Below are 15,717 nucleotides of genomic sequence, written 5' to 3' on the forward strand. Positions count from 1 at the left end.
TCACAGTTTGAGCATTTTGTGCAGCTTCAGAAAAAAATCTGAAACGTGAACAAGAGGAGGACAAAAGACGACATGTTGGACCTAAAAGCAAACATCTCAAGCAGATGAATATTTCTGACCTAAGAGTTCCATCTTTCCTGGGTGGATCAATGTTCAGCCAGGAATCATCCGTTGGTGTTTAAATACCATTCAACGTGTCTAACTGTGGTGCTTGCTTTGGCAACTTTTTTTAGATTCAATGAAATATTTTGGAATAAATTGTGGTTTTGTTGACAAGGTGATGGTAACAAAGTACCCAATTACTGGTTCTTTGCTGAATTGACTGTTATGTGTTGACACAGCTCTGGCTTTGAGTCTAGGAGACTTTTTTATGTCTGAATGATTCATAGATCAGAGTTCAACAGCTTAAAACACATCAAATTAAACACATTTCAGGAACTGGCCTTAAGTGAATGAAGAAGAAGCCAAAGCCAAAAGGCAGACCTTGAAAAGTGATAACAACTTTTGGTCGAAACCAATTTGAAACACAAGAAGAGAGCCTTGGAAGTTAAATGTAAAGAAATGATGGCTGAAAATGTTGTATATAATCAATAATCCATTCAGTGGTTGCATTTCATAACTCTTTTTGGCTTTTACTGCAAAAAGCCCAATGCAAACTGATGGATGAGTTATTCTGGTAGCAGATTAAAGCATTTTATCTGTTTTATTCCATTGTTTATAAAATAAAATAATAATTTATTTGATTACAGTGCCCCCACCTGTTTGGACTTAGAAGAAGAGCTACCACAATTCGCTTACCTTATAATAATTACGTTTTATTGTTGTTTTCACTTTCATTGCTGCTGATTCTGATTCAAATCCTTGTCATATTTTTGCAAATGTTCCTTTTGATTTTCCCGTGCTTTCCAGGCTTAACAACATCCACAAAAGCTAACAGGAGACATAGTTCCACTAACGTCAGCAAAAATGATGCTGGATGTGATTGTGCACGGACCCACTCTGGTGGTCAACAGCGTGTGGCATAATTACACAGTTTAACAAGTCAAAACAAGCAAACCACAGGGCTAATAATATTAATAATAAAAGTTGCATTCATTAAGTTGTTTTCCCTCAAAGAATCCAGGATTGTATTCGCTTGGTGGCCTGGCTTTAAGAATTCAAATAAACAGATCCAGTGTTTTTCTTTATTATATTAGCGCTTGTGTTGCAAAATTAAAATCTACCAAAATAATAATAATAAAACGTCTGCAACAACAGAATAGAAATATGTAGGAGTTCTCCTATTGTGTTTGTGTTGCTGTGCAATGTCATCAGATGCAGATAATTCACCAAATTTTGAAGGCAAGTTCTCTTCTCGTCCTTCAGTCCTTCTGCTGCTGTTCTATGTTTAGTTTAGTTTAGTTTATTTCAAACAAAGAAAACATACATAATTTTTTAAAAAGTACCACAAACAGAAAAAATACATATCATCCCTTCTGTGTTTGAAAAGGAGTAGGCTGAAGTGGAAACTTATATATCCCTACCCCTTTATACAAGTAATTTTTACTTGTTTACTTAAATCTAACACAAAACCTACATTAAAACAAACAAAATGGTACAAGTCACCAAAAAACCACCAAATTATATGGAAAAAAAAACAAAAAAAGAAAAAAAAAACATCTTTTTACAAATGATACAATTTACTTTTCCTTGGAATAAAGGACACCCACATAAATCATCTATTTTCCACTATATACTTGTTCAGAATATGTTTTTTTTAATTCATTTTAAACACATTTATATCTGTACTTACTTTGATTTCTTCTTCTAAATTGTTCCATAATTTAACCCCTATTATTGTGATACACATCTGTTTTAATGTTGTTCTAAACTTATGTATCTTTAAGTTTAGTGTCCCTCTCAGGTTATATCCTCCTTCTCTCTCTGTGAACAGTTTCTGTATTTTATCAGGCATTAATTTATTTCTTACTTTATACATTATTTGTGCTGTTTTGTAATTAACCAAGTCCTGGAACTTCATTGTCCGTGTTTTAATAAAAAGTTCATTTGTGTGATCCAAATATCCTGCATTTGTTATTAATCTGATAGCCCTTTTCTGCATTGTCGTTATTGTTTGTAAATTACTTTTGTAAATACAATTATTTTCCTTTGTGTTTTAGTTGAGACAAAGTGAGTCAAAAACCAATTGATGTTTTTTACACTTTGAGTGATCATTCTGTTCTTCAACTAAAGAGATGTGTTACATTTCAGATGTAAAGACAAATGTTCCACTTCCTATTCTTCTTTTTAAATATTTTTTGTTCAAACAAATTTTTCCTTCCTTTAGACAATATAAGTTTTTACCTTGTTTAGCAATCCATCATTAGTGTGTTTACTATGGGTTTTATGTCTGAGCATTTAGATGCATTTTTAAATGGTTAATTTGTGAAAGGAGTGAAAAATGGCCCCAAAAAAAGATGTGTGTGTGTGTGTGTGTGTGTGTGTGTGTGTGTGTGTGTGTGTGTGTGTGTGTGTGTGTGTGTGTGTGTGTGTGTGTGTGTGTGTGTGTGTGTGTGTGTGTGTGTGTGTGTGTGTGTGTGTGTGTGTGTGTGTGTGTGTGTGCGCGTGCCGGAGGATGAGTGTTGTGAAGGGATTTTTATTCTCAGACTGTTTTTAAATTCTGGGGATGGAAGGGAATGTGGGTATGCGGGGCCTTTTAAATGTGTTAAGCACTTTGAGTTACATGCATTGTGTGATTCAGTGCTATATGAATAAAGTTTGATTTGATTTGATGTGATTCAATAAATATTAAGAAATTTATTGACTTATTTAATTTATATTGCACACAGTGAGCATTTAGTTGACTTTCACAATCAATGTGCTGCTAAAATATATACATATCAGCCTTAATATTCGGCTTTAGATATCAGCCATTGGCAACAAAACTCTTGAAAAACCAGTGTCAGACTTAAAAAAATTAATCATGTCGGTCGGCCTCTAATCCCACCAGAGAATGCTGCTGTTGTTCCCTTGGGCAAGACACTTAACCAGCCTTGCCTGCTGGTGGTGGTTGGAGGGACTGGTGGTACCAGTGTATGGCAGGCCTTGCCTCTGTCAGTGCACCCAAGGGCAGCTGTGGCCACACTGTAGCTCATCCCCACCAGCATGTGAATGTCTGTATGAATGGGTGATTGTGTTGTGAAGCGCTTTGGGGGGTTGTAGAACCAGAAGGCACTATACAATTACAGGCCTTTTTTTTTTTTACCATATACCATTACAATTTTCAAGGTAATCATATGAAACTTAAAGTTCTCTACAAAATACAACCACTTAATGTTATAAATAAATAAAAATAAAAGCTGTAGTTAAAATTGTGCATAAATTACAGCATATTTATTTTTAAATGACTAATTTTGAACCACGATTTGATCAAACAGACACATGACAATATAAAATGTGTTTTAATGGGCTTTCATTTTCAAAAATGGTTTGTAAACATTTGTGCACAACCTGAGGTGGGTCATTTGAAGATATAAACCACTTTATCTTGCAGAACAATGGATGAAAGATCCTCTACCTTTATATAAGCACTACAACATTTTCTAAATGAATGTATTTGTTTCCAACAACTTTTAAATAAAGCCATCAGTACCATTCATTTAAATCAGGTGTGTTGGACATGCAGTATGGTGGCCTCAAAGGACAAAAATTACTGTCCGCTTTATCTGCTATTCTTTTTGTTATTCGTTAATGATAGTGTGAAAAATCATTTGGCAAACAATAAACAAAATACATACATTTGTTTTGGAATAAATTGACCAAGTATAGCCAAAAACATAAATAGTAATATAAAAAATTAGGGTGGACAAAGTTTGAAAGTAAAATGATTTTAAAAATGACTTCAAGTAAACTAAATGTTTTAATAAGTTTCAATAATTTATTGATAACTTCCTCTATAAACGAGTTTATCTTTAATTTCCATTACAACTTGTAAAATTTGAATAAAAAAAAACTTGTAAAATTTGGCCTGGGGCTCTGCCGCCACCTGCTGGTCACATGTCGTAATGGCCTCCACTCCATTGAAAGATGGCGACAAGAGTCCTTCAGAGAGTCCGCGGAGGGTTAGCTCCGGCTAAAACCGGGGCTCTCTCAGCTGGACAGCTCGTTTTCTGGGTCAGGTGGGCAGCCGTTACCTTTGCTGTTTTGCTGTATTCCCCGTAAAGTCCTGTGTTAACCGCTATTGGTTTCTCTGCTTCTTTAAACTGCAGCCACGATGAGCATGGCAAAGCTAACCCGTTAACTGCTAACTAACCGGTTTTGGCCTTCACTTTACTCACCCAAATGAGCTGCACTTTATATTAAATTACTCAAAAGAGTCAGAGAATAAAGCTGTGTGTGTTTGGTGGTGAAAGTTAAACCACGCGCGTTAGTACCGTCTTTATTTGCAGAGCTAAAGCTCAAGGTCAGTTTCTCAGTTTTGTTTTCAAATAAAACCTTTTTTTGTTTATGTCTTTAAAGCCCAGCGCGTGCGTCATAATGATGCTTGCAGACGCAGTGTTTTATAAACAGCGGTGTCCCTGTTAAAGGCTTTTTAATAAGTTCTCTTTTATTTGTGTTTGCAGGGGCTTTGCCTCCTCCAGCAGCAGAAACCGAGAGGACAGCTGGTTTAAGTCTCTGTTTGTGAGGAAAGTGGATCCCAGAAAGGATGCACACTCCAACCTGCTGACAAAAAACGAGGAGAGCAACCTCTACAAAATACAGTGTAAGTCATCATCAGCAACGTGCATTAAGCATCAGTCCTGAAATAATTATAAAAAAATTATATAAATATTTATTTCAGTTCATAATGTGAAGCCAGAGTGCCTCGATGCATACAACAAACTCTGGTGAGTGTAGTTTTAAGTTAATACAAGCAGATGGAGCTTGTTGTTTTACAACATTCCTCCCTCAAACGTTTCATAACTTGATGGTTTTGTGCTTGAAGTTAGAAAGTTTGACGTTGGAGAGAAGTTGCAGGTTAAATATTTTCGTGTTTTCAGTAGTTGGTTCCTTTTGCTTTCTTATTCTTCACAGCGAGGATGTTCTACCTTCCATTCATGCCGATAAGTACTATCCTTGTGAGCTGGTGGGAACCTGGAATACCTGGTATGGAGAACAAGACCAGGCTGGTAGGATCATTAATACTAACATAAACACCTGCAGTATAAACATTTGCTATCTGCACAAAAATACTTGGAAAATGAAAGTTTTGGGAGTTTACTGTTTTATTTATAAGAGTCTGTGTTTTGTAGTTCATCTGTGGCGTTACAGAGGTGGATACCCTGCTCTGACTGAGGTTATGAACAAGCTCAGGCAGAACAAGGTAATAATCGTCTTCATTTCACCTTCCTGTTAACCGAAGTTGACGTAAAGCCTATCGATCGGTGTCCGTTCCACGTCAGGAGTTTACAGCGTACAGAATGGAGCGAGGGAAGATGCTGTTGTCCCGCAGGAATCAGCTCCTGCTGGAGTTCAGCTTCTGGAACGAGCCCGTGCCCCGAGAGGGCCCCAACATCTACGAGCTCAGGTCCTACCAGCTCAGGGTGAGTGATGTGGTGGCACGCTGTGGCGCTGAAGCTTCACCTTCTGCACAAAGTAATTATTAAACACGACCACGTGAGAGGTTAAACTCAGTGTGACTGCAGAAGAAGTGCTCTCAGGCAACAATGGAGGATTATACAGACTCAGTGATGCAGATTAATCTCTTAAGGTTTAACACGGATCGCCTTAAATGATCTTCTCATACTGATCAAACATTGCTGCACCAACGTAAATGTTGCTTATCGCTTCTAAATATTCTATCGATAAAATCCTAAATGGGTAACAATTAGTCATCTTTCCTGAATCCCATTTTTATGTGCACATATAAATGTGGCTCTTTTTTAAATAAAATCCCAGACCAAACCACATCACCTTGTGTGGATTAAGTAATTTAATCTGAAAAGGCCAAACCCTCTGTTTGATCCGTGTCCCCCTGAGACATGTAAGCTATTATCCTTCATGATGGGCTGATCTTCTATCTGACACGCAGCAGGGCGTTTGCTGTCTTAAGCGCTGGAGGATGATTGAAGAAGCCTCTGGGTGTAGCTGTTGTTGCATGTTACCATCACGAAGATAAACATGTTATGCATTTGCCATTTATTTTGGTTAATATGTTCTGTCTGGAAGGCAAAAGTTTGGAAAGCTTTTTTCTTCTATGTGTCTCCTAATAAATATGTTTTTGCTCCCCGCAGCCAGGAACCATGATCGAGTGGGGTAATTACTGGTAAGGCAGCCTGATTTCATTTGACTTATTGAACTGTAGTTACAGAACAGTTGCAGCCCACGAAACCTCTCATCATTGTGACATTAATAAGAGCTATTCCTCAGAGAGGACGCACACTTGGTGCTGTACTGTCGTGCACTCCAACGAGGATTAAAAACTGTAGGAGTGTATGAGTTTCAAAGGATCCACTGAAAAATATATCTGCAGAGAAAATTGCTCTGTCATCTCATTGATTAATTTATTTTATTTTTTTACTATTTTGCTGAAACGTGCTCACATAAGGGAAAACATCACTCAAAACAAGTTTAAAAAAAATCCACCTAAACCAATTTTTCCTTTTTGTGTTTACGTTCGTTTTAACTGGCCATCATTTACACGCACCCCTGTGGTCCTACAAACCATGTCTGCAGAACCATTTAAAGCCATTTTAGGGTAATTAGCGGAGTTGAAAGCTTAAACTCCTGCTTGGGGTTACAAAAACATTTACAAATGAGGCGTCGCAGTTTGGGCGACAGGATGATTGTGATGTGAAGACGTCTACACGCTCACCAGGACTTGGCCTGTGTGAAGATAAATAAACATTTACACACTAAAGTCATTAACCAGACAGGCTGATTCAAGTATTAGACACAGCCCAAAGAGGTTTGTGGCTGTTTTTGGTGTTTCCTAATGAAGGCTCTGTGTTTGTTTTGACTGGAGCGCGTTGTGTTTTCAGGGCCAGAGCCATTCAGTACCGCCAGCGTAACCGAGAGGCAGTTGGAGGGTTCTTCTCACAGATTGGTGACCTCTACATGGTTCATCACCTTTGGGGTACGGTTACACGCATGCTCTGCACCAATACACTCAACACATCAACATTCTGAAAGTTTGGTCAATTATGGAATGTGGGAATTTTTGTTTTATTCTTCCTTTTTATTGCTGCAGTTTTACACTTTTTTTGGGCAAAATGAGACATTTTAGTTTCAAGACCACTCAAATCTGGCATTAAGAAAGCTGAATAACTGTACATGGTGTTGAGTCTTTATTCAGAAATGGCTAGAAAGGATTAAAGAAGACTAGTTAAAGAGCAATTCAACAATTTTTGCTGATAAACTGAATAAATGAGTGTCTAATAGCGCTGTAGCCATGTGTGGTGATTATTTAGGTATTTTGTGCATCTTATTCTGCCTAAAACCACCAGTTTAGCACCCTCTTAAGGTTAAAAGTCTGTACTACATAGAGTTTGAAACAGCCATCGCTATTGGCTAAGCAGGTATTCTCTACGTTAGCTTGCGTTTATGTTGTAGCTGTTCTGCACTGCAGCCGAGTCACGGCCACACCCCTTTGCATTTGGCATATTTTACAAACAGGAAGTGTGAGTGGAGTTAAGCCTGATTTATGCTTCTCCGTCTGCGTCAGTGCGGAGCACACGCAACGCCATTATCCGTCCTTGCGTAGGGCTCCGGCAGGCACGCAAGTACGTACGGAGTCAAGCCCACTTTTTTAAACATCCGTCGAACAAAACGGATTACGCAAGCTTGTGATTGGTCAGGACGCGGCAGTTGTTTACAGCGCCGCCATTGCAAAGAGAGCCGAGGATAACTAGCGGCAGACACGGAGAAGCTTGAAGAATACCTCGCGAAAAAACTCTAAAAATATGAACGTTTAATTCTCCCATGACTGGAGGAGTGAAAAGATGCACAGCAAGCATTTTATTTGTGGACGGAAATGACAGGAAACGTGGGTTTAGAGGCAGGGAGCGCATGAAGCGGTGGGAGAATGAGAGACAAATATGTCCGTGTTAAAAGTCTCTTATATACACAAAAAACACAATATAAACACACTATCTTGGACCGATACATGGCAGGATACCACAGAACAGCGCTACGCCCTCTGTGGTCCTGCCGGGCAATTGCTTTGCAACACTCTCCAGGAGACGGAGAAGTAAAAGAGCAAAACGCTTCTGTCAATCCGTGCGTGTCTGTCCCTTGCGGAGCTGACGGAGAAGCATAAACCAGGCTTAAGACTCTGGTGATCCATTATCAGTGACATTAAAGAAAAATTGAAGCTGTAAATTTAAAGATTCGTCCAATTCAACAAGTCAGCGCGTGTTTATTTTGATCTACTTCCCTTACTTAGGCTTCAAATCCATTGCAGTTTTGAGAATAAACACCAGTTGTTTTATTTTAATAACAAATTCTAAGATTTTATTTGTTCTTCAGAAAACTGTCACCTAAAACTTAGCAGCTTGTCCACCGTACTACTTTAACATTTAGCAGTGCTATAAATACTCACTGCTTTTCCTCCTTGGGAGCCTTTTTTCCTCAAAAATCAAAACGGTTAAATTATTACAGCTGGAAAGAATTATTAATCTTTGCCAAAAATTCTTATTGGAGGGATTTGTTTAAAATGTATTGCACTTTTAGATCTTAACTCATTCACTGCCAATGCATTTTTTTTTTTACTGTTTGGGCATCGGAACGAGCCCCCGCGCTGAGAGAACAAACATCTCAGCTCTAAAGCCGATCTTCATCCGCATACGTCACACGTCACATGATCAGGAAGCAGAAAACCCATGTGTTAGGAGATCGTTTTGGGCCGTTCCTGTAAAAAACAAAAGTGAAGCGCGAACCGGAAAAGCATCAGCCGATCACAATTCGACAACGGATTATGAATGAACGGATAACGCTCGAAACGCGGATTCTTCCTGATGTAAGAGGCGAGTCTCCTCTTTGTTTTGGCATCGATATCATCCTAGCGTGCAACGTTCTGTCACTCTTAAAAAAAAACAACAGTAAAAATGACGAGAAACGCTGGCAGCGAAGGCCTTTAGCGATCAGGAAACGGCTGGCAGTGAATGAGTTAAACAGGCTAACCAGATGAGCCTGTGTCTGTTTTACAAACCCGCTTCATAACAAGCTTGTTTATTTTGTAGCTTATAAAGACCTTCTGTCCAGAGAAGAGACGAGGAACGCCGTCTGGCAGCAGGAGGGCTGGCATGAGGTTGTGTATTACACAGGTTAGTAAAAAACAACTTTTCCAAGTTGGTGTTTTTTCAGTTCAGTCGTATTTCTATAGCTGCAAAAAAATCCTACATTATTAAAAACTTTAAACTGTACAACTGTTTCCTGCAGTCCCACTCATTCAGCGCATGGATTCAAGGATCATGATCCCAACAAAGGCTTCCCCTCTGAAGTGAACAAGTGGATATCAGCTTTTCTTTGAATTTTACATCCATCTTGGGTATCGGCCATGGGTCCAAACCCCCTGTCTACCAAACGTCCCACTTTTATTGTTTGGTTTTACTCCATGTTTCTTTATTTCTCCAAGAACTTATTTGGACAAATGAGGCTAAATGATCTGGGGTTAGAATAGACACCAGAAGCTCCTGACACACTCCGTGTCTCGTCGTTTGGGTGAGGCGAGTTAATTAGGTCCAGTTAGAGCCTCCTGATGGTCGTCATGTGCAGCATCTCGTGCCACATTAAAACAGTTTCTGACGAGAGCTTATCTCTCATTTTGGAACCAACCAAAGTTACTTGAAACAAACGAGCAGCTGTATATCAGGGTGGTGGGTGGGAATAGTTTAAGCCTTTTATTTATTTAAAATACATTTAGAGTACTTGGTGTTTTAAATGTCTGAGGAATTTCTTTGTATATTCATTTAAGATAAAAATCTTCCTGTTGCCAATCATGAAGATAAAGTGTGACATGGTGCAGAGAGCAAATATCCTGGTTTTCATTCTCCTCACTCTCTGCCCTGTGGTGTTTAAAGTTTCCCGGTGCCGTGTTTGTACTCGTTTTCTCGTGGCAACAGCATGCCTGGTTTTATCGTCTTTGTTTTTAATCCAACAGGTTTCACGGGGGTGATACGAAGGTATGCTGCTCCTCACTGTAACAGACGGTTTATTAGCTAGGAAACCACCGTTCTCCTTTAAGGAACTCATGTTCAAAGATGAGAAAAAGAACAAGATATTAAAGTCATTCAGACATCCTTTATAGCATGTTGTCATCTTTTAATGCCGGACGTCTCCACACTCATTACAGATCACATCTCTAACATACGTATTACTCATTGCACATGCCATAGTTTAATACCTAAAAGTTACCGAGAGGTTTGGGTGTGAAAAGTGCAAAAACCTCTGCTAAAAGTCGTCTCGACTTCCACACTTTATTTTCTTTTAGTATGTTATAAAAACCAATAGGACGACATCCCTATTAGGGTAAGATTAGTGTAAACCGTTAGTTTCATTATAAAAATCTGCTCCAGTCTAATGGAAAGGGTGCGATGGTAAATAAAACTACCAATGGCACACCTTTGGGTGCAAATATAAAATGTTAAATTAGTTACAGAGTTCTTGTAGCATCTTTAGATCTTCTCCAGCTCCTTAAGGAGCTCCTGGAAGCTTGTCACATACCACGAGGATCTCTCTTTAACTTGAGGCCTGACGACGTTCCCTCCAAATCCAATGAAAGCGCTCTGAGGGGATAGGTTGCATCGTTATTAAAGTGCTGTTAAAATACATATTTAATCTGTACACGTGAAGACTCACAGCTGGAGGACAGGCCTCCAGGTCCGTGGCTCCGTCTCCGATCATCACCACAGTCTCGAAGCCGTACTGCTCCTGCAGCATGCTTATTACTTTTCCTTTGCCGCCACTCTCAGCTGTGGGCTGGACTTCATCAAAACCAGCGTACTCTCCTGGAATTAGAGTTCAGACGGGTAGATCGAGCAGCTCTCGGGTGATCTGAATGAAAGGGGAAGATCTGCGAAACTCTGCAGCTGGGTCTCACCGTTGAAGTAGAACTTGAGTCGGTTGGCGTAGACATGGTGCAGAGGAATGTTCAGCTGTGTGGCCACGTGCTCGACAATGCAGCGGAAGCCGCCGGAGATGAGGAACACCTTTATGTTGCATTCATGGAGACGCTCCACGAGCTCCCTGGAAGGAAATTAAAAAAATGAGAGCTGCAGAGCACCAACTCAGCTGTTTATTAGTTAATCTGGGAAACAAACTAATCCTTAGTGTTTGACTCAGATCTGTTTCATTATTTCTTTTCTTAGATTTTTCCTAGAATCTGTAATATAGAATAATGTCTACTGACACACTCACTTGATGCCTGGTGTCAGCTGAGGTGGGTGATCTGTTATGAGCTTGTTCACTTGTTCTCTGGAACATCTGATGATGGAGAGTCGCTCGGTGAGGGCCTTCTTGAACGTCATGGAGCCACCCATGGCTTTACGAGTCCTGAAATGGGAGGGAGGCACAGTTTGACCTGTGTCTTGGACAAATCTAGTCAAATGGTTTCCCATTCCAAATGTGATTTGGGCTTTTGTGATTTTTGCTCAGCAAACATTTTGGCCTTGGAACTGGATGGCATCTACTCTTATTGGTGAGTCATGAACTCTGACCCTGAAACATGTGAGGCCTGCAGCTGCAGATGTTCTCTGTTGCATTTTGAGATCTTTTGGCCTTCTTTGTGTTGTTGGGCAGGCTCTACTCAAGTGATTTCTAAAATGTGAACAAAAAACTAAATGCAGGAGTATGCTGAAAAGATGAGCACTATTACATCTCTCTGACAGCGTCCCCGACACCACAGAACTTGGCGAGTTCATCGATGCCTTCCTCTTTGATGACCGTGCTGTCCACATCAAAACAGACAGCGTCCGCTCTCCTGAACAGTTCTTTTGTCTGTGCGAGAGTTGTCATCGTTCTGAAAAATGGCATAAAATAAAACAAGATTTATTATAGTATCTTCAGCTGGGCCTCCAAAGGCTGAGGCTTAAGATGTCAGGCGACATCATGCTTTTCTCCAGTGAACTCCTCAAAAACATCTGAAACGAAAAAATATAATAACGTGTCCCGGGCCATAGAGGGGCGTTACATAAAGCAGTGAATTGTATGGATGGGTGGGCAGAAGGATGGATGGACATCCTCTGTCCGTGTTGCGTCACCCCGGAGCACCAAGGACACTACAGAGAACCGAAGATTGTCACAGAAACCCGCAAAAAGCGCGGACTTTATGAAAATCAGCATTACAAAGATGATTTTACTGGTCAAACATAAAAACTCAGATTAGTAAGCGACAGAAACTACAGCGATCTGTACCTGTCCTCTACTTTGATTCATTTGAGCGCGTTTCAGCCATCTTCCGCCTTCAGCTAATCAACACTGCGACCCCGGGCTCGTGCTTTTTAAAAAAGTGCTTAAAACGTTGATTATTTTTCCTCTTGATACTTACTGGTAGAGGCAGCGTTGATAAGGCACAAGGAGCAGCTTCTACATAGACGACAGGACCGCTCTCGACGGACTCACCGATGAGGAAGAGAGAAGCTCAGCAATGGACCAATCAGAAAGAAGCCGACAAGGCCCCGCCCACTCACCCTCTTGACTCGGTTCCATGGCAACACTCTACGGCGACCCCAAGAGGTCAAAGACGTAAAGAACCGCGAATTGTAGTGCTAAGTTATGTACAGGCCAGTTTAATTGTGAAATCTGACCTTTCTTACCGATCACCACTCAGATAATGTACGCTTTTGAAGCGTAATACAATTTATGTTCATGTATTTTGTTTTCATCTGAGTTTGAGTGTAACTACTGTAGGGGATATGAAACTAAACCTGTAGCCAGTTGTTAGTTTTCTTAGCTTATCAAGTTTTGCTTCTCAAAAAATATGAAAGAATTCAGTACAGGTGTGCCTTTTTTGCATTTTGGTTGGTACTTGAGCCTCAAATAGTTCAACAGCTTCTTTACACAGATTTTTGAATGATAATCCATCTGTGCAGATGCCATACTCATTGTTTTGACTGGATAAAGTACATTTTATCAGCCACAATAAGAAGGAGGAAAAGACCATGAAAATAAATTTTATGAAATAAAAACTATTATTTGATATTTTATAATTTAGAATTTCTGTTTTCATCAGAACAAATGTTTTTTAAGGAATCAGAATTACAGAATGTAATGTGATTTGTTTATTGTTTTATGGCAAGAAGAGTATCAAAAACAAAACATTGATTATATTTGTCTCTTCCATTCAGTCACAGAAGATTAAAAAGCCTCAAGGTTCGATTTTAATGAAGGCAAGATATCATAGCTTTTTCTGATCACTTTTAATAACTTGTCAAATGTTTTTCAATGTATTTTGGGTTTGCTCTTCATCTTTTACAGTCAACACATTTTAGACATATGAGGAACTTACTGATTGATGAAGTCCATACATTCATAGTTAGCTTTCATTGTTAATTCAATTTGAGATGATCTGCAGTTTGTAAAACCTTGAAGAAAAATTTGGAACAACAGGTATAATAGCACATTACAAACAACATCATAAGCAAACTCATGAACCATATATTGTCAGAAAAAGGAAATAACTCCTGTAGAGTCTAGATTATAAACTGTCAGTGACAGTATTCATTTAAATGATTATGGTTGATGTTCTGTAACACAGTTTCACTCAACAAATGTTTACACACTTATCCCCCCCCCCCCCAACCTATATTTAATTTTCTATGATATATCGATCAGTCCTTACCTTTTTATGTGAGCATTAATGTCTGACCTGTATGTTAAATTTCAATTTGTAAGTGCTTAATTTATAAGTATTTACTAGCATTTATTTTTAATAATACTTTGAAGCAGAGTCATGATGGATGGAGTTTGTCTCTCAAAAACAACAAACTGACCCTTGTGACCTGCAGTGTTTGGTAAAACATGAAACAAAGGGCTGAGATAAGAAGAGGTCTATCATGTAAAGAGTAACCTGACAACTCAGCCAATCAATCGTGAATCTGATGCGTGACAGCATCAGCATTATTTACACTAATTTTTCTGGTTGTAATAGAAATTCATCTCTCAGTGAGTTTATTCAACAAGAGGGAACTTTTATTTTTCTTGAAAAAAACAGCAAAAACATAACAAATAATGCTTAAAGGATGTACTTTGAAATGCACAGTCCAACATAACATTATATTATCAATATATATATTTAGTACAACAAAAATAATTTATTTTTTCCTCTTTGCCAATGTGAACAATTACAATTACAAAGTTAATTTCAGAAACTTTAAATTATTTTTTTATTAAATAAAATGTTTGAAGACATATTCTTCTGCATTGGGTAGATTTGACTTAAAATTAGGAGTTTTATACGTTTGAAACTTTTAAAAGAAAAAATTTATGATGTGCAGTTCCATGTTCTGTTCAAAAGAGGGCGATAATGAGCACAAAGCTGTTCTCGACGACTAATGACCGGAGCGCTGATAACAAGAAGAAGAAAGATGCTGAGGCTGCGGATGCCACGCTGGATTAAGGTTGGTGGTGTTTCAAAACCAATTGAAACAAATATTGTACTCTATTGTCGTTTTCGTGTTACACAGAAACCATGTAAAGTCAGAACCTTAAAAACGCTCTCTATAGCTGAGCATGGCTGGATTTAACAATTAGACGAACGTCCTATATTTTCCAGGTAGAAGCACGAGGAGGAGGCCCGAGTTCACACCCGAGCTGGAACTAGGAACACGCTGACCTGTGTGTGCTGAGGTGAGAGAGAAGCAGGTACAAATGGCTGGTTAGGCCACAACAATAAACGAATGGGTATAAAGCGCTGGAGAGAGTGTTGGGAGCAGGGATCACATCGGGATATTAATATTGTTATAAACATCTCTCACCCGTCAGCAGGCTTTAGCTCCAGGTTGTTGCGGATTGAACGGTATCGTCTTCTCGGTTATGGCATGTTTTTGATCGCATGGCAGAATTCTGTGTTACTTTCCCTGTAGTAAATACAGTCAGACACCATGCCAAAGGATTGTTTTCACATGACTAAGCAAGATCTGCTTTCATTCATGGGCCTGTTTCTGAACGTCAGAGTGAACACAGCAACACAAAGCTCAGATTTGCATTTATTAGTGATAAACTTGTTTGTTTACGCTGTTGCTGCATTTGTCCTGATGGTGTTTGTTGTGTTTTGCAGCATGAGTTTTACGGACTAATCCACACTCACAGGTCGTTGTAACTAACCTTCAGACAGAGAACGGGCCTCACTCAGGATGGTATGTTTGTACCCTCTCTGTTAACACGATAACACACCTATGGTGATCAGAGGCATGGCTGAATTCTGCTCCAGCTGATGTGTGCGGGATGCAGTCAGACACCATGCCAAAGCCTCGTCTCATTTCTGCCAAACGCCTGGACGGTGGCTGCTCTTTAGCTTCGTCTGTCTGCAGAGAAATGAGTACAATGATGTGCTGTGTTGTGTTTTTGTACTAAATTATTGTCTTTTCCTAAATTTGCTTTATTGTTTCTAAAACAGGATTCTGGGCATGCTGTGAGCGCCATGGTAACTTATCTTTTTCTTTACAAGCAAAACTCAGCGTGTTGTGTCAGTGTTTCTTTGTCCTGTTGTGAATCCTGGTGCTGTGATATTCTCCTTTCTTTAATAAATTATTTAAATTATTC

The 15,717-nt window shown here is 39.2% G+C and overlaps 2 protein-coding genes, 1 long non-coding RNA gene and 1 other non-coding gene across 4 annotated transcripts; 3 read left to right on the forward strand and 1 right to left on the reverse strand.

The window, feature by feature from the left end:
• Nucleotides 1-4,023: 4,023 nt before the first annotated feature.
• nipsnap2 (nipsnap homolog 2) lies at nt 4,024-10,261 on the forward strand. Its single transcript, XM_015951588.3, has 10 exons — nt 4,024-4,157; nt 4,602-4,741; nt 4,820-4,865; nt 5,053-5,147; nt 5,271-5,341; nt 5,421-5,561; nt 6,252-6,283; nt 6,999-7,093; nt 9,198-9,281; nt 9,397-10,261. Exons 1-10 carry the CDS (start codon nt 4,066-4,068, stop codon nt 9,459-9,461), a joined length of 861 nt encoding a protein of 286 aa, XP_015807074.1. The 5' UTR covers nt 4,024-4,065; the 3' UTR covers nt 9,462-10,261.
• psph (phosphoserine phosphatase) lies at nt 10,243-12,612 on the reverse strand. The gene is made up of 6 exons (XM_015951589.3): nt 12,503-12,612; nt 11,831-11,974; nt 11,374-11,508; nt 11,057-11,202; nt 10,816-10,964; nt 10,243-10,742 (listed from the first exon to the last, which is right to left on the reverse strand). The coding sequence occupies exons 2-6, from the start codon at nt 11,968-11,970 to the stop codon at nt 10,632-10,634; spliced, it is 681 nt and encodes a 226-aa protein (XP_015807075.1). The 5' UTR covers nt 11,971-11,974; nt 12,503-12,612; the 3' UTR covers nt 10,243-10,631.
• A 1,884-nt stretch (nt 12,613-14,496) lies between these two features.
• LOC107380366 (uncharacterized) lies at nt 14,497-15,714 on the forward strand. Its single transcript, XR_011516044.1, has 4 exons — nt 14,497-14,573; nt 14,729-14,802; nt 15,233-15,311; nt 15,572-15,714. It is a non-coding gene; the product is annotated as an uncharacterized lncRNA (long non-coding RNA).
• Nucleotides 15,006-15,140, forward strand: LOC129163995 (small nucleolar RNA SNORA15). Its single transcript, XR_008563796.1, has one exon. It is a non-coding gene; the product is annotated as a small nucleolar RNA SNORA15 (small nucleolar RNA).
• Nucleotides 15,715-15,717: the final 3 nt, after the last annotated feature.

Source organism: Nothobranchius furzeri, chromosome 13 (genome assembly GCF_043380555.1).
Source record: "Nothobranchius furzeri strain GRZ-AD chromosome 13, NfurGRZ-RIMD1, whole genome shotgun sequence".
NCBI lineage: Eukaryota > Metazoa > Chordata > Actinopteri > Cyprinodontiformes > Nothobranchiidae > Nothobranchius > Nothobranchius furzeri.

Coding starts and splice junctions, on each gene's coding strand:
- nipsnap2 (XM_015951588.3), top strand. CDS start 4,066: ATGGCGACAAGAGTCCTTCAGAGAGTCCGCGGAGGGTTAGCTCCGGCT. Junction 6,284..6,998: donor ATCGAGTGGGGTAATTACTG/GTAAGGCAGCCT, acceptor TTGTGTTTTCAG/GGCCAGAGCCATTCAGTACC. Junction 7,094..9,197: donor CATGGTTCATCACCTTTGGG/GTACGGTTACAC, acceptor TTTATTTTGTAG/CTTATAAAGACCTTCTGTCC.
- psph (XM_015951589.3), bottom strand. CDS start 11,970: ATGACAACTCTCGCACAGACAAAAGAACTGTTCAGGAGAGCGGACGCT. Junction 11,203..11,373: donor CAGCTGACACCAGGCATCAA/GTGAGTGTGTCA, acceptor ATTTCCTTCCAG/GGAGCTCGTGGAGCGTCTCC. Junction 10,743..10,815: donor TGGAGGCCTGTCCTCCAGCT/GTGAGTCTTCAC, acceptor CTATCCCCTCAG/AGCGCTTTCATTGGATTTGG.